Below are 22152 nucleotides of genomic sequence, written 5' to 3' on the forward strand. Positions count from 1 at the left end.
TGTTTCCACTTCACAACACTCTGAAAGCAGGAATTTCAACCAGAAGCCTAGGCTTCCCTGTTTGTAGGCTAGGATGACGGCAGGAGTGGTAACAAACCTCTAAAATCTACACATGCAAAAGCACAGCCATAGCTTTTCAGTATATTCTTCAAGAGATCGAAAACTTAGTAACCACTGCCTTGGAGCCAGTCCTGTGGTGCAGTGATCAAGCCACCTCATATAATGACAGCATACCATATCAGAGAATGGTTAAAATCTCTGCTGCTCCACCTCCTTTCAAGCTCCCTACAAATATACCTGGGAAAGCATGGGAACATGGCCCAAGGACTTGGGACCCTAACACCCACTTGGCTCATGGCTTTGGTCTGGCCCATCTCCAATCATTGTGAGCATTTGGGGAGTGAACCTGGAGCAGAACTCTCTCACTGTCATTCTGCTTCAAATAAACAAATACAACTTAAAAAAAGGAAAAAAAAAAAAAAAAGGAACAGCTGCCTTAGGGTCTTAGTCAAGTTCTGGTCTTCTAGATTCCCTGATGAACACAACTCTTCTTTACCCTCCCTGCCTTCCAGTGAAGTCCTCAACTCACATTAATTATATCAAAAGGAAACCATCTGGCAGGCCCAATGCTTTGACTTCCTCTCCAGCTCACCTTTTTCTGGAGTAAAGCTAAACCACTACCTTATCTCCCAAAACCGTGCAGTTCAGTTGTCTCTAAGACAGCAGGGCTTGGGTATTCCACTCACATCCTACATGACCGTGTACCAAGAAACCTGACCTCTGTGTACTGCTTTTTTTTAAAAAAATATTTTATTTATTTATTTATTTGAAAAGCAGAGTTACAGAGAAAGAGAAGGGGAGAGAGAGAGAGAGATAAATCCATCTTCTACCTGCTGGTTCACTCCCCCAAATGGTTGCAATGATTCATGGCTGGGCCAGGATGAAGTTAGGAGCCAGGAGCTTCTTCCTTGTTTCCACACGGGTACAAGGGCCCAAGGACTTGAGCCATCCTCCACTGCTTTCTCAGGAGCATTAGTAGGGAGTTGGATAGGAAGTGGAACAGCCGGGACTGGAATCAGCACCCATATGGGTGCCAGTGCTTAAGGTAGCAGCTTAACCTGCTGCTCCACAGCTCTGGTTCCCAGGCTGGCTTTCTTACTAGCAACATGAGGATGGTGAGGGTAACTATCACAGGGCTGATGGGAGAATGATGACAAAAAGGAGATAAGACACTAAGAGCAGCATCTGCAGCTGAGTAAAAACAAAGTCAGGGTAGGGGGCCAATGCTGCTTAGTAGTGGTTTAGGCAATTGCCTACAACTAGCATCCCATATGTGTTCTGATTTGAGTCCTGGCATTCCATGTGGGTGCCAGTTCCAGTCCCAGCTGCTCCACTTCTGGGAAAAGCAGTGGAAGATGCCGCAAGGTTTGGGCTCTAGCACCTTTTTGGGAGACCTATATAAAGCTCATGGTCTTGGCTCCGGCTTGGCCCAGGACTGACCGTTGCAGCTATCTAGGGAGTAAAGCAATGTAGAAGACCTCTCACTCTTTCAAAATAAATAAATAAAAAGAAGTCTGGATTAGCTATCAGAACTGTTTCTTTCCTACTTCCAGGAAATACACATATCAAGTATAAAACAAAATGAGAGAAATTATTTAAGACAAATGGGTAACTAATCCCAACACACAAAAGAAAATGCAAGACTAAATGAATCATTGACAAGGAACTCTGGTTTTCTCTTGCTATTGTTTTTGTGCTGTCACTGCTATGGCTTTCCCAACATTCTAAGCACTCTTGAACACATTTTTTTTTTTTTTTTTTTTTTGACAGGCAGAGTGGACAGTGAGAGTGAGAGAGAGAGAGAGAGAGAGAGACAGAGACAGAGAGACAGGTCTTCCTTTACAGTTGGTTCACCCTCCAATGGCCACTGCAGTTGGCACGCTGCGGCCGGCACACCGCACAGGTCCAAAGTCAGGAGCTAGGTGCTTCTCCTGGTCTCCCATGCAGGTGCAGGGCCCAAGGGACAGAATCCGGCGCCCCGACCAGGACTAGAACCCGGTGTGCCAGCGCCACAGGCGGAGGATTAGCCTATTGAGCCACAGCGCCGGCCTTGAACACAGTTCTTCAGGGGTCATAACTACTTACTCAGACCCCACAGTAGGCTAGGCAAGAAAATCATAAGAAATTTGATACAATCAAAGTAAAGAAATAATCATTCTAAGTGAATGCAAGGGCTCAAAGATTAAAAAATATACAGCACATATAACTGCTCACAGATGCTCTTTCTGCTTCTAATTAGAAGTTTTCTATTCATCTTTTGACTTTATTGATAACTTTTATATACTCCACTGATCCATTCAAGATATATGTTTGTTATATAATACATGAAACAATTCTTCCTGACTCTTCTTTCTGACTCTTCTCAGACCTAAGCAGTTTAAAATGGAAAGCTAGGCAACTGATGCCACAGTGCAAAAGTCAATACACAGAAGAAAACCCATGGGAACCAAAAAGGAGGTTTAACTCATGCCTTAAATTTATTAAAGTAGCTAATCCATTGGGATTAGCTCCCCAAATGCCTGCAACAGTCGGAGCTGGGCCAGACTCAATCCAGGTTCCAGGTGGTGGTAGGGACCTGGCTACCTGAGCCATCACTTGCTGCCTCCCCAGGTACACATTAGAAGGCAGCTGGAAATCAGAGCCGAGATTCAAACCCAGGCACTATGACATGGGATATGAATGTTCAAAGTGGGATCATACTGTGCCAAATACTCACCCCCTGAGCTCTAGTTTTAATTGTTCTACTCTCCTGAAATGATTACAAAATCCTAAATACGAAAATCATACAAGATCAGAGAAAACAAAGTTAATTTTACCTGTACACAAAGTACCCCGTGTAATGTTTAGTGATGTGTCACACACAGAGTGACTTGTATTATCACCAGACTGTTCAATCATTTGGGAAGCTAAAAAAAGAATTACAACATTTCATTACATACAACTTCAATATTTTTTAGAAGAAGCCAGCAGTAAGTCACCCATTCTAAACTCTTACATGCCATACGCACATGAAGTTATCACTTATATTACATATTACAGACTTAGCACAAGACAAGATAAAGAAAACTTTTAGTCAAATCTGTGACAGATTATGGGAATCATAAAAAATCCAAATTATGTCATAAAAAGCATTAAATCATAGAAGTTACAAAGGATCTTAAAAAGTTACCTTGCCTGAATCTAATAAAAAAAATAAAGTTGGAAATAAGACATATAGCCATGACAAAATTTAGGGATAAAAATTACACTTCCATGCAGAAAGCAACCCTGTATCTTTTCCTGGTATGCACAGATACATGATGCATTGAAAAAGAACTGGAAAAACAAGTCAGGGTAGAAATACAGATGAAGCCCTGGACCAAGGGGCAGCATTACATGGGAATCATGATAAATTTTTACTCTTACTGCCACTGTTAAATACTGTATTACAATATCCTCCATTCTGATCAATATACTACATTCAACAGCTAATGGAATCTGAGGGGAAGACTTCAGTGTCAGTCACCAAGGAGGGCCTGGAACTTCCAGAAAATGAAGAAGAGAAAAATAGGATGACAAAAAAGCTTGGAAACCTCTGAAAAACCATGAAAGATATATTGGAGCAACAAGCTGAAAAGGCAGTTGTGTCAAGCAGACTGGTGACATGTCCATGCTATACTGTAACAAGCACATACAGCTGGACAGCTAACAAGGAAAGGATCCTGAAAGCTTGGGCCCTAAGAGACAACTCAACAATGGGTTACACGGCACCAAAGAAACACCCGGAGACAACCCTGACCATTCCACTGCTGGGACCTGAAGAAAAAAGGCACTGGCTAAGGATGACAAGTTAGTGAACAATCTGGTTATCTTGCGTTATCAAACTGCCTTCCTTTCTTCTGGCGTCTACAGATGATCAAGCTCAGACTGGGTGCTGATAAGGATGACCCAACTGCTGATGACACTAATGCTGCTGTAAAAGAAGAAATACCACCCTTAGAAGGTGATGATGACACATCACACAAGGAAGCAGTCGACTAAGCTGTGCCTGAAAGATGACTTGTACACATGTTCAATACTTTACCTTCCTTCCTTCTGATAATATATTTTTAAGGATTTTTTCCACATTTTTGTTAACATTTAAAGAAACCTATATGTCGTGACAGCTACTGAAGGGGAAGATAAGACTTCTTTCTACCTCTAAGTGACACTGTGATGTCAGGCACAGCAGAGCTAGCAGTGCCTTTCCAGTTCCACACTGGTTTTAACAGGCCAGGTAGTGCTTTGCTGTAAGATGTGTGTAACCCACTGTTAACTTTGTGGTCTAAAGAGTGTAGCACTCAAGCCAGATTTCTTAGGAGATCAGATCTTTTGTCACTTAAGTGTGGGGATGTGCCTTGGTGTTTAAAAGAAAAATAATTGTTAAAATTGCTTGAGTTTTATCTTGAAGGATCTATTTTTTAAACTTTCCCCTGTAGTTGCCAATCCTGAAACAGGTTAAAATGAAAACAACTTGATGGGAAGAACTTTCCACAAGGCTTATTTTCTAAAGAAAAGTACTGTTAAAGGACAACAAAATTGTAAACATACCTAGTGTATTGTAAAGCTGTTCAAAAAGTCAGTCATCAAGGTTTGAGTGGAAATGTAGTGCTCAAGTCATTTTGCTTTAAAAGCTTGTAACGAATATAGATAAGGTAAAAAATATAAAAAATAAAAAAAGTACTCAATAATTAATTAGGGGCCAACACTGTGGCACAGTGGGTTAAAGCCACTGCCTGCAGTGCCTATATCCCATATAGGTGCCAGTTCAAGTCCCAGCTGCTCCTCTTCTGAGCCAGCTCTCTGCCTGTGGCCTGGGACAACAGTAGAAGATGGTCCAAGTGCTTGGGCCCCTGAACCCATGTGGGAAACACAGAAGAAACTCCTGGCTCCCGGCTTTGGAATGGCTCAGTTCTGGCCATTGTGACCTTTTGGGGAGTGAGCCAGCGGATGGAAGACACCGCCCCCCCACCATCTCTACCTCTCTCTGTAACTCTGTCATTCAAATAAATAAAATTGTTAAAAAAAATAAGACATGGTTTAATTTCCAAAAATAAAAATAGTATGGGCTTTTAAAAAATAATTACTTAATTAAAATGTTAAAATAACAACTGATACATTAGATACTTTAAAATAATCTCCTATAAAAGAAACTTGATTCAATTTTTAAAAAGAAAAATTTTGAAGATAACAGAAATGACAAAGGAGCTAAAACAAATAGGAATTTAAACCTGGAGTACACTATACAACCAATATATTCTTTGAAGCATAAGGTTTTCTGGAAGAAAGCATTAACAATGTCTAGCATGAAATTTTAAAGATGCCTATTGTGTGAGTCTTAGAATCAGAGACATTAACTAAAATATCTAGGTAACAAAAAACTATCCACCGTAATTTATTCACAAACCACAATCACTCACAGGTAGGGGAAAGGTTTTCCCTTTTCTCCTTCATCTCTTGCAATCTCTTCTCCATTGAGCTGTGGTGACTACACACTTTAACTGTGGGACTATACGTCAACATACCATTAGATTCAAATAAGAGAACAGGCGTATCATTATCTGAAAATAAAAAAAAATCAATTTTAAGTTCATATATGCATCCATACTTCAACAATATGATTTTTTAAAAAGATTTATTTATTTATTTACTTGAAAGAGAGTTACACAGAGAGGAGAGGCAGAGAGAGGTCTTCCATTCGCTGGTTCACTCCCTAATTAGCCACAACAGCCACACTGATCTGAAGCCAGGAGCCAGGAGCTTCTTCCCGGTCTCCCACACAGGTGTAGGGGCCCAAGGATTTGACCCATCTACTACTGCTTTCCCAGGCCATGGCAGAGAGTTGGATCAGAAGTGGAGCAGCCAGTACTCAAACATCCATATGGGATGTCAACCCTGCAGGCAGGCTTTACCTACTACGCCATAGCGATGGCCCCAACAATATGTTTTCTTTCAAAAAATCTTCCCATCACCTTCCTAGTATCATCTTCTTTTTTATCATCATTACCTCCTCCCCTAACCATCATTACCTCCACCACCAACTCAGGGGCCAGTGATAAAATCACTGAGTAGCCATATTAAGTACAGGCATCCCATAAAGATGAAGAAACTGAGGGGCCAGTGTTACGGCACAGCGGTTAAGCCACCACCTGAAATGTTGGCAACCCATACTAAGGTGTCGGTTCATGTCCTGGCTGCCCTGCTTTTGATAAGCTCTCTATTAATATGCCTGGGAAAGCAGTGGGTGTTAATCCAAGTATTTGGGCCACTGCCACTCATGAAGGAGACCTGGATGGAGTTCTGGGCTCCTGGCTTTAACCTAGCCCAATCTAGCCCAAATGACTTTGCAGTCATTTAGGGAGTGAACCAGCAGATGGAAGATCTCTTTTTCTGCCTCTCCTTCTTTCAAATAAATAAATAAATGGATTAAAAAAAAAAAAGATGAGGAAACTCAGACAGGAGTTAAATAACTTGTGCAGAGTCAGACAACTACTAATTAGTTGTAAAGCCAGAATGTGATTTGGTTCCTTAATTGTTTTTTTACCCAAGGTTTCAGGAACTTGTCTGTATGAAGCAGGCATTAGGGTGTTACCAAACCATGAAATTATGGATTGGTTGTGTGTGGGTGCACACTTGAACATTTTCCTAGAACATACCTGCATACACTCAAAGAGAAGTTTGGGATTTTGACAATAATCATTCAGTACCTTTTCCTTTACAACTCTTAGGTCTGAACAACCTTCACTATAGTTCTGATAATATACAGGCACATACTTGTTAATGTCATTAATGTTTATAGTTTTTTTAAAAGAGTTATTTATTTGAAAGAGTTAGGCAGAGAGAGAGAGGGAGGTCTTCCATCCACTGGTTTATTTCCCAATTGGCTGCAATGGCTGGAGCTGCGCCGATCCGAAGCCAGGAGCCAGGAGCTTCTTCCAGGTCTCCCACACAGGTGCAGGGGCCCAAGGACTTGGGCCATCTTCTACTGCTGTCCCAGGCCACAGGCAGAGAGCTGGATCAGAAGAGGAGCAGCCGGGACTAGAACCGGCACCTATTTGGGATACCGCGCTTCAGGCCAAGGCTTTAACCCTCTGCGCCACAGCACCGGCCCCTAACGTTTATAGTTTTAAAAAGCCAATTTCTGGGGCCAGCATTGTGCTACTGTGGTAAAGCCGCTGCTCACAATGCCCATATCCCATATAGGCATCAGTTTGAGACCCAGCTTGCTCTACTTCCAATCCAGCTCCCTGCTAATGTGCCTGAGAAAGCAGTTGAAGAAGGTCCAAGTACTTGGGTCCCTGCACTCATCTAGGAGATCCAGAAGAAGCTCCTGACTCCTGGCTTCGGCTTGGCCATTCCCTGACATTGAGGTCACTGAGCAGTGAACCAGCGGATGGATGATCTCTCTGTGTCTCTTCTCTCTACGTAACTCTTCCAAATAAAAAATTTAAAAAAAAAAAAAGCCAATTTCTATTGATCTAAAAAGAAAAGATGATTTTGTATCTGTTTCTGTCATTCTGTTCAATTCTTTACAAACATACTATCTAACATAACAAACAAGGCCAGAGGGGCAAAACCATAATAGTATAGTACTGACTTGAGGCTGGAGGAACAGGTTCACACAGGTTCTAGTAGGACATGTTCAATACAGGATTTTTTTTTTTTTTTTTTAACAGGCAGAGTTAGACAGTGAGAGAGAGAGAGAGAGAGAGAAAGGTCTTTGTTTGTCCATTGGTTCACCCCCCATGCTGGCTTGGACGAAAGTGTGAAGCAGAGTAACAAAAGGGCTCAATTATTTCATAAGTGGGTTGTGGTCTTGTTGGGTATCAGTGCCAGACAGATGGCAGCATCAACAATAATTCCATGTTTCTGGTTTGAGACGCTAAGAAGACTGAACAGTGTGGGCCTGTAATGGGAGGACCAGTTTACAAAAGGAGGACTAAGCATGAAAAAGCTTAACAAAAGCCATGTTTTTAGAAAATTATGTAACAGCACTGTGGGGGCTAAATGTTCTGATCACTTCTGTTGCTGATCACAGGCTAAAAACAAAGCCTTGTCATTCTGTATGAATAGTTTTAAAATACAGACTACAAAATTTGACATAGTAATATAGACTAAAAGAAAAAACAAGAGGAATTAAAGCTTCCTACTTTTGCACTATGCATTACCTAATCAAAATTGCTTAATTTTAACAGCACTGGTATGTCAGGATTGATGTAAAATTCTATATTCAGAGGACAGAAAAAGGCAAAAAAGAGAAATGTTAAAAACACAAAAGACTTTAAAAGTTTAACAGTGTTCTATTTTTCTAAATCATTGAAAGAATTTATCTTCTAAGATTTGTGCATCTTTTCTGCGCATGCTGAGCGGGTCTGCAGACGCCTTCCCTGGAGCAGGAGCTGTCAAACCCCACGCTCTGTTCCCTTTTGCATGGTAACCAATATAGGTCGTTCATACCTCAAAAAAACAAACAAACAAAAAAAAAAGATTTGCTTATTCTGGCTAACAAAAGAAACAAACAAAAACAACCATGGGGTAAAACTAAAAAGTTATGAGCTGGTGCTATGGTGAAGAGGCTTAAGCAGTCTTCTACAGTGCCAGCATCCTGGGAGCTGGTACAAGTCCAGGCTACTCTGCTTCTAATCTAGATCCCTGCTGATGTGCCTGGGAAAGCAACAGAGGATGGCCCAAGTCCTTGTGCCCTGCACCTACATGGGATACCCGAAATAAGCTCCTGGCTTTGGCCTGTCCCAGTCTCAGCCACTGCAACCATTTGGGGAGTGAACCAGTGGATGGAGGATCTCTCTCTCTTCTCTCTCTTTCTCTCTGTAAGTCTCACATTCAAATAAATAAATAAATATATTTTTTTAAAAATTCCTGCTTTAAAAAAAGAAGAAATACATGGGGAATTATTTCAGTCAGGTTTATTAGTCAAAGCTTGCTTTTATTCTATAATCATTCCTAAAAATAAAAGGTTCCATCAACATAAAAATGATCAAGACTACGACTGATGAGCTCCACTGTGAGACTGTCTTAGGGCCATGAGTCTCAGCTTCCACTCATACTCTGTGCTCTCTTCCTAGCCTAAAACTCATGCAGTCATCATTAGCTACTCAATCCTGCAAACCACAGGAACAAGACACATGGACACACATGAAGAAGGTTCTACGACAATTCTTGACTTACCTAGAGTGGTTTTTTGCCTCTGTAGTTCTTGAGCCATTTTGTCAAATTTCTTTTGAAGTCTTTTATCATTATCTGGTGTTTTGGGAAAAAAATCTTTGGGCTGCATACACTTGCGCTGTACAAAAGGGACATAAAAATGAGTGAAAATATTATAACTATTTAACATGGGGGGGAACCTTTCCCACATATTTTTGTTATCTTTTATAATACCAATAATAACTCCCTAAAATTTTCTATTTCTTGCACTATCTGTGAATTGGCAATATTTATTTTTGTACAACTATTTTAAAAAATGAACAGAATTTAAAAGACTGAATAAAACATTCTACATTATATTATTTCTCAGACATTTTCAGGATCATAACATTCTTGGGTTTCATGAGAGTTCTTAGCAGACGTAGTTTCTTCCTATTTTTTGCTACTGTCAAACCATCTTCCTTCCAAAATCATGGCATAGTAATAAAACACAAAAGCAATTATTGTATTATTACCAAAGGAAAAAATCATTTAATTTTGCCTCAAACACAAACACATGAATCTCCAGTGTGATAGCCACAGAAGAGTCTTTCTAATCTAGCCCAGCCCTCACTCCACACACACAGAAACTGTACCAATTTTATCCCTCTTATGCCCAAGCTCTCTCTCTGAGTTTCCAGGTTGAAGCTACACTCCATAGCTGCTCATATGGGTTCCTGGTTTTACTTTTTTGTTCTAGTCTTAAAGAAAGATTTTATTTTAGCAATGCAAGGCTGATGCCTGTGCCTCGTCTTCCTGACTCAGGATCTTGCACTATCAGTCAGTCACTCACTCACTAACAAGCACTGGTCTTGAAACCCAGAAACATCCCTGCCATAATGGGGTATATACTCTAGTAAGGAACATCGGGAAACAATCATAATAAATATGTATGATATGCCACAGGTGTGCTGGGAGGTTAATTTCAACTGTACAACATGAAATATACCAAGTTCACAGTGCTGCTTTGTAATCATGGGGCTAGAGTGTGGAGACATCTTGCACGGTGCGTCAGCACCATTCAGTATCAGTGAGATCAGTGATTTCTCAGTGGGCTCTGTGAAGAGGCCATGCAGCTAGCAGAGGACAATACGGGTCCAAGGTATCCTGAAGATTTGGAAGCACCGGTTCCTTAGCAAATGAAGCCTTCTGACCACCACTGTTCTTGCACTGCATTAGGAAGAGAAATGTCCTGGGCTCCTGCTCAGGCCTAACCCAGCTCTGGATGTGGCAGACATTTGGGAAGTGAACCAGAAGGTGGAAGATCTGTGTGTGTGCGTGCGCGTGCGCGCATCTCTACCTTTCAAGTATGTGAAGATAAACAAACATTATTTTTAAAGAGAGGTAGTAAGTACTACAGATAAAAATGAAAAAGAGAGACAGGACAACTGGCCCAAGTTGGGGGTGGGGTAGGAGCTGCTATTGCAAATACAAGGGTGTCCACATAGGTCTCAATGACAAAGCACATTTGCACGAAGCCACAGGGAAGTTAGAAAATGAGTCTATGGGGATGGCTTCTGGGGGAGCACGAATCATTCAGAGGAGACAAACAATGCAATGGCTCTAAAACAGAAACAAGCATGGTTTGACTGGGGAGCAGCAAGCAAGCTATGAGGCTGGCTGCCTTTAGAAAGAATGAGGGGGAGCCGGCGCCGCGGCTCACTAGGCTAATCCTCCACCTGCGGTGCTAGCACCCTGGGTTCTAGTCCCAGTCGGGGCACCAGATTCTGTCCCGGTTGCCCCTTTTCCAGTCCAGCTTTCTGCTGTGGCCCAGGAGTGCAGTGGAGGATGGCCTAAGTACTTGGGCCCTGCACCCGCATGGGAGACCAGGAGGAAGCACCTGGCTCCTGGCTTTGGATCAGCACAGTGCGCCAGCTGCAGCGCACGAGCCGGAGCGGCCATTGGGGGGTGAACCAATGGAAAAAGAAAGACCCTTCTCTCTCTCTCTCACTGTCCACTCTGCCTGTCAAAAAAAAAAAAAAAAAAAAAAAAAGAGTGAGGGGGAGACAGCCAAAGAATCTCCTCCAAGAACTCAAATTAACAACATCTCAAGTCATGCTTAACTTGAAGCTGCATTTGGGAAAGGAGAGGAAAGCGAACGTTTTTAGACACGAGTAAATAAAGACTAAAGTGGAAGTATACAACTGGCATTATTTATGCTTCGGATCAGGAAAAAGTAAAAGGACTGGTAAGATCTAGCACTGGTCAGAGCGTCATGAAACAGGCACTCTTACACACCACTCATGACCAGAATGTGCGTGTTCTGACCTGGTACTTTCATTTCCAGATATCCAACTAGTTGAACAGGTCACGAACGTACTCAGCAATAACTGTTAACGTAGGAGTACAGGAAGGCACATCATGCTATACAACACAACATAGAAAAAATGAGTAGGTACTTACACCCCCCAACAGGACATGAATAAAAGTCTACTGTTGAGTGGGGAAGAAAAAGCAAGTCCCCAAAAAAACACACAGGTATCAGACATTCCACCTGGAAAGAGACCCATTAAATGGAAATGGCTTATTTTGAGGGAAAACAGAATCAAGACAGATTGTTATCTCTGTTTACTGACTGCTTTAAAAACAATGTGGATTGCTCATGTGTTTCTGTAACACTTCGTTTCATCCTGCCACAGCTCTGCTGAACTCTTTTCTCCCTGTGGTCAGATGACAAGGCCTGGGTGGAGACTGAGCAAAGTCTGCCAGGGCACTAGTCAGAGATGAAATTTGGTGGATGTCCATCACTGTGCTGGCCAAGGTTGGTCAGGTTTCTCATAGGCCCCGCCAGGAGGTTGACAGCACTCCAGGTAGCACGGGGTTCCACTCTGGGTTCTGGTTGGACTACCAGGATTCTGGGGACTCCTCGCCCCACAGCAGGCCCAGGGCAAGGCACCTGGGAATGCGCACCAGCTGAGCAACATCAAACGCACGCACACACAAGCATGTCTGTGTCCAGTGCCTGAGCAAGCAGGCCGCATCCTTCGCCACATGCTCAAGGGCAGCAAGTCGCTGAGCCACTGAGGAGCAGGACGCTGCAGGTGAGACCCACCCCCCATAAACATCTTCCATGGCCCGGACCTCATCTGGCATTGTTTTGTGGGGAGCTGGGGAGCAGACTTAAAGGATCCCTCAAGTCGTGGGGTAGGCCTTGGGGATGAAGTAGGTGGGGGACTGGAAAGGGGAAACAGAAGTCAGGCTTTGCCCAGTCCCTTTCTCTGCTTTGGACTAGGAGGAATTTCAAACACAGGTAACAGTGCCAGAAGAGTGCCCAGAAGCCCCCTGTACACAGTATGCCTGAGCAGTCACAACACTTCCTGTGTTGTTTTGAAGCAGAATTCAGGGATCAGGCTATTTCTTTGGTAAATATTTCAGAATGTGTCTAAGATTAGGGCTTTTCAGAACACAGACACAAAACTTATAATACCCTCCAGTTACCAATGATTCTGAAATATCATTAAATGTCTATTCGATGTTTGAATTTCAAAAAAAAAAATCTGATGGAGTAGGAACACTCACTGTATTCAGACAATGAAGAGAAGCTCACAACTGCTTCCCCTTTAATTTATGGGAAATGCGCAGTTCTTGTTCACCTAATTCATTTAGGAGGAATTCATCATATCTAGTGGATTATTATCATGTGAAGATAAAATGGTTTCGAAGTGTGGTAGTAGACCAGCTTAACCTCAAATACAGAATTCACAAAAAGTTGGAAATGTGAATGAGACCTCAGATGAAAGCAGTTACTTCACTTTATTTGTAAACCAGATTCTCAGGGCTGGCGCTGTGGCGCAGCAAGTTAAGCTGCCACCTACAGCACCAGTATCCCATATGGGTGCTGGTTCGAGACCCGGCTGCCCCATTTCCAATCCAGTTCCTTACTAGTGTACCTAGGAAAGTGGCAGATCACCCAAAGTGCTTGGGCCCTGCACCCACATGAGAGATCCGGAAGAAGCTCCAGGCTCCTGGTTTTGGGCTGGCCCAACCCCAGTCATGTGGTCATTTGGAGAGTAAATAGCAGATGGAAGATTTCTCTCTGTCTCTCCTCTCTCTGTAACTCTGACTTTCAAATAAATAAATCTTAAAAAAATAATAAATAAAACAAACAAAAAGAACCAGATTCTTTGCACTTGGGCAGATCACTCTGCACCTCTCAGGTGATCCAGCGAAGCAGCAGGAAGACAGCTTACTGCACACAGCAAGCTGGATTCCAGATTACTACCAAAGCTCTGGTACAACAGCCAGACCCTTGGCAACTTGAAGTTGGCCTGTGGGCAACCACAGCTGTTTCCATGTCTTTTTTTCTCTCTTTTTAAGATTTATTTATTTATTTGAAAATCAGGGTTACACACAGAGAGAAGAAGAGAAAGGGGAGGGGGGGAGGTCTTCTATCTGCTAGTTCACTCTCCAATTGGCTGCAACAGCCTGAGCTGCGCCGATCCAAAGCCAGGAGTGAGGAGCTTCTTCCAGGTCTCCCACGCGGGTGCAGGGGCCCAAGGACCTGGACCATCTTCTATTGCTTTCCCAGGCAATAGCAGAGAGCTGGATTGGAAGTGGAGCAGCCGGTACTCAAACCATTGTCCATATGGAATGTCGGCATTGCAGGTGGCGGCTTTATCCGCTACACCACAGTGGCAGCCCCAGCTGCTTCCATTTCTTACAAATTATATCAAAGGACTCATAGGATAAAATAATGTCTGTAATTCATCAAAAAAGGCTGTGTGCAAAAGAATACCATCAATAGCAAACTCAACACAACTTCTAAATATATTTCTAGAAGTTTTTTCTCTCAGGAATAAAAGAATAAGATTGAATAAAGTCATAACCACCACAGTCCAGATTGAAATCACACACTTACCTTTTTCTTAATCAGACTTGGTAAGTGCTCACTGGTATTGGCTGCAGGGAATAATGACTCATCAATGTGTGCTCCAGCTGTCCTGCATCTGTGCAGTTAAGATGAACATTGGTTCTTATTATATTCACATAGAACTAATTCACATGTACATAGGTTAGTCATTTAAGAAATCCATACTTAGGTTATTTTTGTAGAAATTTCTTTGAAAATAAGTATCTTAGGATCAAAGAAGCCAATAAAATTTAAATTTCCCAAAATCTTTTCTATTCGTATTTTTTAAGGTATTTAAGAGTAGAAGCAAGAGGCAGGTAAGGGAAGTACAATTCTACAAAACAAGTTCAGGCTTGTAACAGGCTTCCAAATTATGAGTACATGATATAAGGTACAAGCAGGTACTGTTACATGTAGTCACTGGAATCCAACCAATTTCAGTAATTTTCTGAATGACCTCTGTCCTGTAATTTCTCTTCTCATTCATGTATAATGGAAATACTAATATTAAAACATACGTCTCATCTCTGGCCAACCCAGCTCATAAGCCTTCGATCACTCTCGTGTTCACAGAATAACCTCACCCACAGATTTAAGTTTTTTATAACATAACCTGAATCACAGCTGAGCTAGCTTTCGTAAGATGATCACTGGTCAATATTTAATGTACAAATATATATCTGAAAAAAATCAACAACTACAGTGAAATAAAAAAGAACATTTCCACAGTATGGTCATGAAACACCTGGTATCCCGGATACCTCTGAGGGTATCCAATGTCACAACTACAGATCATTTTCTGTTTTCACTTCTCATTAATTTTCACTAAATGTCATGTGTTTTCCCAATAAATTGAATGCAGAATCAGGTACGAGAATGCAACTGTATTCTTCTAAGTCAGACATTTAAGAAACTTAAAAAAATGTTAAAAAGAAAACAGTGTGGGGATTCAAGTCAAGATAACAGAATAGGGAGGGAGCTTGCTGTTGTAGTCTAGGGGAAGATAGTTAAAATAAAGTGGAGAGAACGTAGTCTCAGGGAAGAGTTAGGGAGAAAATGGCAGAGGAAACACCACACAAATTAGAGGGACACTGTATATCAACGTGGAGGGTGTGGATGCCCACAACTCAGCAGAGAACCTCAGCACCAGCTTTGAAGTGAAGTGAAGCCAGACTGCAGCAGCCCACACCACTGGTGATAAAGCAGTGGGAAGAGCCTGGTAGGAGTCTGGCTTGGAGCCCTGTGGGAGAAAGTGTACCTGCCAACCTAGAGGGAAGAAAAGGGGACACATTTCCCTCTCCCCAAACACTCAGCATGGACACCATTTTGGACGTACCTTGTATCAGTGCACCAAACAACCAGCCGAGAGGATACACCTGAGTCTGGCTGGGAGCTCGAGACTGTGAGAGCCTTGTATGCTGGGACTGGGAAAACACTGTGGCTGCATGGGAGGGCACGTTGTGTGGCTAGTACTTTGGACAGTGACTGTGGGCAGCTCCACATGCTCAGGGCTCCCAGATTCCCTGTGAGGGTCACTGTGGCAAGATCCATATTCACACTAAAGACTGCACAGATCCTTTGTGTAGTTCTTGTAGTATTGTAGTAGCATGGATGAAAATTGTACTCACTAGAGCTTGCATCCAGGCATCCGTCTCCTTGAAGAGGAGGTGAGTGTAAGATTATACCAACATAGCAGAACTGATCTCTCCTCTGATTAAAAAAAGAGAGATTTACTACACCCAACTTGGGTGTCATCTTAAACACTGCCCTCACACTGGAGCACTAAACAAAGCTCCCAGACCACACCCTCTGGGTATTCACTGAAATAGTGGATACTCTACTAAGCCACAGAAGCACAGTTAGAAGATAAAAGGCATCACAGAGGAAAAGACAAAAACCAACAAGTATAACCACAAATGCCTATTAATAAATGCAGCAATTCAGGAAACAAGAAGAAGGAAGACAACATGATGCCCTCAAAAGAAGACAACACTTCAATATCAGAACATGAAGATGAAGAGATTGACAAAATGCCAGAATCAGAATTTAAAAAAGTGATTGTAGGACTACTTAGAAGTAATCAGAAGCAAATTCATGAACCAAAGAAGTCCGTACATGACATGAATGAAAATTCCGCCTACAAAATTGAGATTTTAAAGAGAAATCATAACAAAAAATATCAGAAGTGAAGAATTCAATAGAACAAATAAAAAATATGATGGAAAGTCTGAAGAACAGACTCAGGCAGAAAAAAGAATATCCAAGTTAGAAGACAAATCTCTGGAAATGTTACAGACAAAAAAATAAAAATAAAAAAGAAGAAATAAGAAAACTAAAATCAGTGTCAGAGATTTACGGGATACTATCAAACGACCCAACAAACTAGTGTTAGCAGTTCCTGAAGGAGTGGAACGAGAGAATGGATTAGAAGGCCTTTTTAGTTCAATAATTATAGAAAACTTCCCTAATTTGGAGAAAGAAAGGGACCTCCAAGTTCAGGAAGCACAGAGAACTGCTAATAGACATGAACAGAAAAGATCTTCACCACAACACACTGTAGTCAAGCTCTCCACAGGAAACATAAAGAAAAGATTTTAAAATGGGCAAAGGACTAAACAAGCATTTTTTTTTTTTTTTTTTGGACAGGCAGAGTGGACGGTGAGAGAGAGAGACAGAGAGAACAGAGAGAAAGGTCTTCCTTTTCCGTTGGTTCACCCCTCAATGGCCGCTCCAGCAGCACACTGCGGCCAGTGCACTGCGCTGATCCAAAGCCAGGAGCCAGGTGCTTCTCCTGGTCTCCCATGGGGTACAGGGCCCAAGAACCTGGGCCATCCTCCACTGCACTCCTGGGCCACAGCAGAAAGCTGGACTGGAAGAGGGACAACCGGGACAGAATCCAGCACCCTGACCTGGACTAGAACCTGGTGTGCCGGCTCCACAGGTGGAGAATTAGCCTATTGAGCCACGGCGCCAGCCATAAACAGGCATTTTTCAAAAGAGGAAATCCAAATGGCCAACAGACATATGAAAAAATACTCAGGATCATCAGCCATCAGGAAAATGCAAATCAAAACCAGAATGAGGTTTCATCTTACCCCAATTAGAATGGCTCTCATATAGAAATCAACAAACAACAGATGCTGACGATGATGAGGGGAAAAAGGTACCCTAATCCACTGTTGGTGGAATGTAAACTGGTATAGCTACTGGGGAAGACAGTATGGAGATACTTCAGAAATCTGAAAGATAGACCTATCATATGACCCAGCCTTCCTACTCTTGGGAATTTTCCCAAGGGAAATGAAATCAGCATATGAAAGAGTTATCTGTACCCCATGTTTATTGTAGCTCACTTCACAATAGCTAAGACATGGAATCAACCCAAACGCCTGTCAGAAAACTGGATAAAGAAATTATGGGATTTATACACCATGGAATACTACACTGCACTTAAAAATGAAATCCTGTCATTTGCAACAAAATCCATGAAACTGGAAAACATCATATTTAGTGAAATAAGCCAGTCCCAAAATGACAAATACCATATGTTCTCCCTGATTTGTGGTAACTAATAGAGCACCTAAAAGGTAATCTATAGAAGTGAAATTGACACTTTTGAGATGCAGTAACTTTGAACAGCCTGTCTCAACTACTGAGAAACAGTTGTCTTTCAAACAGTTTGTTGAACTCTTTACTTAGTATAGAGTTAATAGCATGTATAAAGTTAATTGAAAATAGATCTTAGTAAAAATAAGAATGGGATTAGGAGAGAGGAGGAGGAGGAGGGCTGGATTGTGTGGTGGGAGGGTGGGTATGGTGGGAAGAATCATGATATTCCTAAAGTTATATTTATGAAAAGCATGCAGTTTGTATTCCTTAAATTAAAGGTTTCTGAGGAAAGTAAATAAATAAATAGGAATTCAACTTAGGATAAGCCAGGTTTGACTCTGAGATCCCAGCTGATATAGATTTGTGAGGAAGATAAGAGCGCAGCTCTGTGTCCAGGCTGCCATACTCAAACTGCAACTCTGCCTCTTCCAGGGTGTGTAACCTTGGGTAAGTTATTTAAATTCCCTGTGACTCAGTTTTCCCTTTTATAATTAACAGTATATGCCTCCAAGGATAGTTGTTAGGAATAACTAAGTTTTGTGTGTGTGTGTTTTTTTTTTTTGTAAGATTTATTTATTTATTTGAAAGGCACAGTTACAGAGAGGCAGAGAGAAAGAGAGGGAGAGGGAGAGAGGAGAGTCTTCCATTTGCTGGTTCATTCCCCAGATGGCCACAACTGCTAGAGCTGGGTCGGTTCGAATCCAGGAGCTCCTTCCAGGTCTCCCACATGGTCACAGTGGCCCAAGCACTTGAGCCATCTTCAACTGCTTTCTGAGGCCATAGCAGAAAGTTAGATCAGAAGAGGAGCAGCTGGGACTTGAACTGGCACCCATATGGGATGCCGGCCCTGCAGTCAGTGGCTTTACCCACTACACCACAGTGCTGGCCCCAAAAACTAAGTTTTAGTAAATATAAGTGCTTAAAATAGTACCTTGCGCTGGCGCCACAGCTCAATAGGCTAATCCTCTACCTAGCGGCGCTGGCACACCGGGTTCTAGTCCTGGTCGGGGTGCCGGATTCTTTCCCGGTTGCCCCTCTTCCAGGCCAGCTCTCTGCTGTCGCCCGGGAGTGCAGTGGAGGATGGTCCAAGTGCTTGGGCCCTGCACCCCATGGGAGACCAGGAGAAGCACCTGGCTCCTGGCTTTGGATCAGTGCGGTGCGCCGGCCGCAGCACACCAGCCATGGCGGCCACTAGAGGGTGAACCAGCGGCAAAAGGAAGACCTTTCTCTCTGTCTCTCTCTCACTATCCACTCTGTCAAAAAAAAAAAAAAAAAAAAAGTACCTTGCTCTCAAAAAGCTTTCAATAAATGCTATCCCTTATTACTGTCAGTGAAAGAAAGAAAGAAAGAGAGAGAGAGAGAGAGAGAGAGAGGGAGGGAGGGAGGGAGGGAGGAAGAGAAATGAAAACAGTGCCTGAACTGTCACCAGAAGCACAAACCAGGTGGACAGGAGCAAAGCAGAGCGTAACAGATGTTAGGACGCCAATCCAGAGCCAGCCCTCAGGCTCAATTCTGCTGATGAGGCTGTGCAGTGGAGGGCAGAAACCAACCATCTGCAGACACACAGGTGGAAAGCAGATAACGGTCCTGGGCAAACGTGCATGGCTTGTGCAGCTCAGAGAATGAATGAGCATGAGACCGGCAACAATAAGGATTCAGGCTGTCCTGATGGGTCATATGACCAAGTTTATCAGCTTGAACCTCACTGTGTGGACTCCAGGATGTCAGGAAATGTTCAAGGGAGGGCACAGACAGGTCGCCTGCAGGACTGGTTCCAGGAGACTAGCTGGGCTACTGCAGTGACTGAGGTTGATAAAGACTGCAGCAGAGGCAGCGGGGACTGGGAACAGGGTGAGGGGTATGTGTGTGGGGATCCTTAATGAGAAATATCAAGGAAACAAAAATGCAGAGTTCAATCAAGGAGCACATGCTTCCTCTTAACCCTCAAAACCCCAATAAAAGGACAGTAAAGGAAAATAAAAAGATATAAACCAACAAAAATAAAGAGTAGATAAACACTGTCTGGGGAAATGAAAAGCAAACAAATAAAAAGGAAACCAGCCTTTTCATGGGAGGTGGGGGCAGGGACCAGATAGATCCCCCTCCAGCTGCATCTACAGCTCTAGGGACAGGAAAGCCACAGGAGCTGAGCTGAGCTGCTCACAGCTGGGAAGTGGCAGGGACACTCCTGGGGCAGTACCTGCTGGCCCTGCTCACCATCACAGGAGAGGCACTGGTCAGTTTAAATGGCTGGAACCTGAGAAGCTCTACTTATGGCCAACATCAAGGAAAACAGGAAGCCTTACATGAAGCGTACTTTATTTATTCAGAAAACACAACTAAGGATTTGCCCAAAGTGTATCATGTACACTGGAACAAAAAGTAGAAAAAGACTGCATGAGTGTGCTTGTGCACACAGCAGACAGCAGAGACATGTATATGGGAAATGGGGTACCTGAGGGGGGTTGGTTAAAACCAAGTTCCCCTTCCCCACCAGAAGGGCACGGGCCACAGTGTCTAGAAACACAGAGTTGTCAACAACCACAGAAACCCCACATGTATGGGAAGGAACGACCTCTGGGTTTAGGTACTCATTATCTTCCACTGTGTGGCTCGCAACCTTTGGTCCTTTTCTCTTGTGACAATGGAACATTTCTTGAGCATAAAAAGAAATGAGGGGCTGGTGCTGTGGTGTAGCTGGTAAAGCTGCTGTCCGCAGTGCCAGCAGACACCGGTTTGAGACCTGGCTGCTCCATTTCTGATCCAGCTCTCTGCTATAGCCTGGGAAAGCAGAAGATGGCCCAAGTCCTTGGGTTCCTGCACCGGCATGGGAGACCTGGAAGAAGATCCTGGCTCCTGGCTTCAGATCGGCGTAGCTCTCACCATTGTGGCCATTTGGGCAGTCAAGCAGGGGATGGAATATCTCTCTCTCTGCCTGTGCCTCTCTGTAACTCCCCCTTTCAAGTAAATAGATAATTCTTTTTTAAAAAAACAGGAATGAAGTTCTGGTATATGCCACCACATGAATGCGATCTTGCTAACAAAAAGAAATCAGGTACAAAGACTGAGTATTCAAGACTTTAACATGAAGCACACAGCACAGCAAGCCCATAGGCATAAAGTAGATTAGTGGTTACCTTGGGTTGGGGACACAGGGAGGACTGGGCTAAAGGACATGAGGTTTCATTTTAAACATTTTGATGAAAATGTTTAAAAATTGTGGGAGCACAACTCATGAATATTTTTTAAAACACTGAACTGTACACCTGAAGTAAAAATAGGCATACTGTGTGGTGTGCGAATTAGGTCTTTAAACAGTTACAAACAAACACTACTAACTATGTGCTCAAACGGCTAAAACTCAAAAAACAGGTTCCAAGTGAAGATGTGGAGCTTCTGGAGCACAGGCACCACTGGTGGGAACATAAACAACACAACACCATGGAAAAGTCTGAGTAACAGCACTAGAGAAAGGAAAACACACAAAGTCACAAACATGACGTCCATGGCAACTTTACTCATAATAATCAAAAGCTGGAAATTGCCCAAATGTCCATCACTTGTGAGTAGACAGACACACTGTGGTATATGCATACAACAGATTACTCCTCAGCTATGAAAAGCAGTGAGATGACGGAAACACAACATGGCAGAATCTCAAAAATGCCACCCAAAGTGAAAAGAAGCCAGCTACAAAACAGTGCTGAGTGATTCCAACTCTATGAAACTAAGCTCTGGTGACAGAAACTGGAGCAGCATGGGCCCTGGGGCAGAGTAGGGGCAGGGAGCCTGGCTGCAGACAGACACAGCCAACTTCTTTTTTTTTTTTTTTTTTTTTTTTTTTGACAGGCAGAGTGGACAGTGAGAGAGAGACAGAGAGAAAGGTCTTCCTTTGCCGTTGGTTCACCCTCCAATGGCCGCCGCTGCAGCCGGCGCACCGCGCTGATCCGATGGCAGGAGCCAGGAGCCAGGTGCTTTTCCTGGTCTCCCATGGGGTGCAGGGCCCAAGCACCTGGGCCATCCTCCACTGCACTCCCTGGCCATAGCAGAGAGCTGGCCTGGAAGAGGGGCAACCGGGACAGAATCCGGCGCCCCGACCGGGACTAGAACCCGGTGTGCCGGCGCCGCAAGAGACACAGCCAACTTCTAAAATGGGTACATTTTAGTTAAACTGTATCTTTATTATAGAGCTGGTTAAAAACATCAGTCGCCTAAGACTGCAGAAAGCCCAAGGTAATGAGTGAGCAGCACCCTGAGCTAAAACAGACTGGAAAGTGGCAGGAAGGCCAGAAATGGGAGAGTGCCTTAATAGGAGCGCCTTTTTAAAGGGGGCCCATATTTACCAATTTTAACCCTGAACAGTTTTTGCCAGACTCTCCTTACTCAGGCACAATGACCCCTAACTTATCTCTTCA

At 43.1% G+C, this 22152-nt stretch overlaps 1 protein-coding gene across 10 annotated transcripts in view; it reads right to left on the reverse strand.

Moving 5' to 3' along the window:
* MCPH1 (microcephalin 1) overlaps positions 1 to 22152 on the reverse strand; it is a 248593-nt gene that overhangs the window by 205197 nt on the left and 21244 nt on the right. For 8 of the 10 annotated variants that reach the window (XM_051832685.3, XM_051832688.3, XM_051832690.3 and 5 more), the window contains exons 4-7: positions 14138 to 14225; positions 9265 to 9379; positions 5499 to 5639; positions 2877 to 2966 (exon numbers count right to left, since the gene is read on the reverse strand). In XM_051832685.3, coding sequence (XP_051688645.2) covers positions 2877 to 2966; positions 5499 to 5639; positions 9265 to 9379; positions 14138 to 14225 — 434 coding nt within the window. The remainder of the gene's footprint in view (positions 1 to 2876; positions 2967 to 5498; positions 5640 to 9264; positions 9380 to 14137; positions 14226 to 22152) is intronic. The other 2 variants (XM_089302827.1, XM_089302828.1) reach the window with 1 other exon arrangement.

Source organism: Oryctolagus cuniculus, chromosome 8 (assembly GCF_051225735.1).
Source record: "Oryctolagus cuniculus isolate XC-2025 breed Fujian yellow rabbit chromosome 8, ASM5122573v1, whole genome shotgun sequence".
In the NCBI taxonomy this organism is placed as follows: domain Eukaryota; kingdom Metazoa; phylum Chordata; class Mammalia; order Lagomorpha; family Leporidae; genus Oryctolagus; species Oryctolagus cuniculus.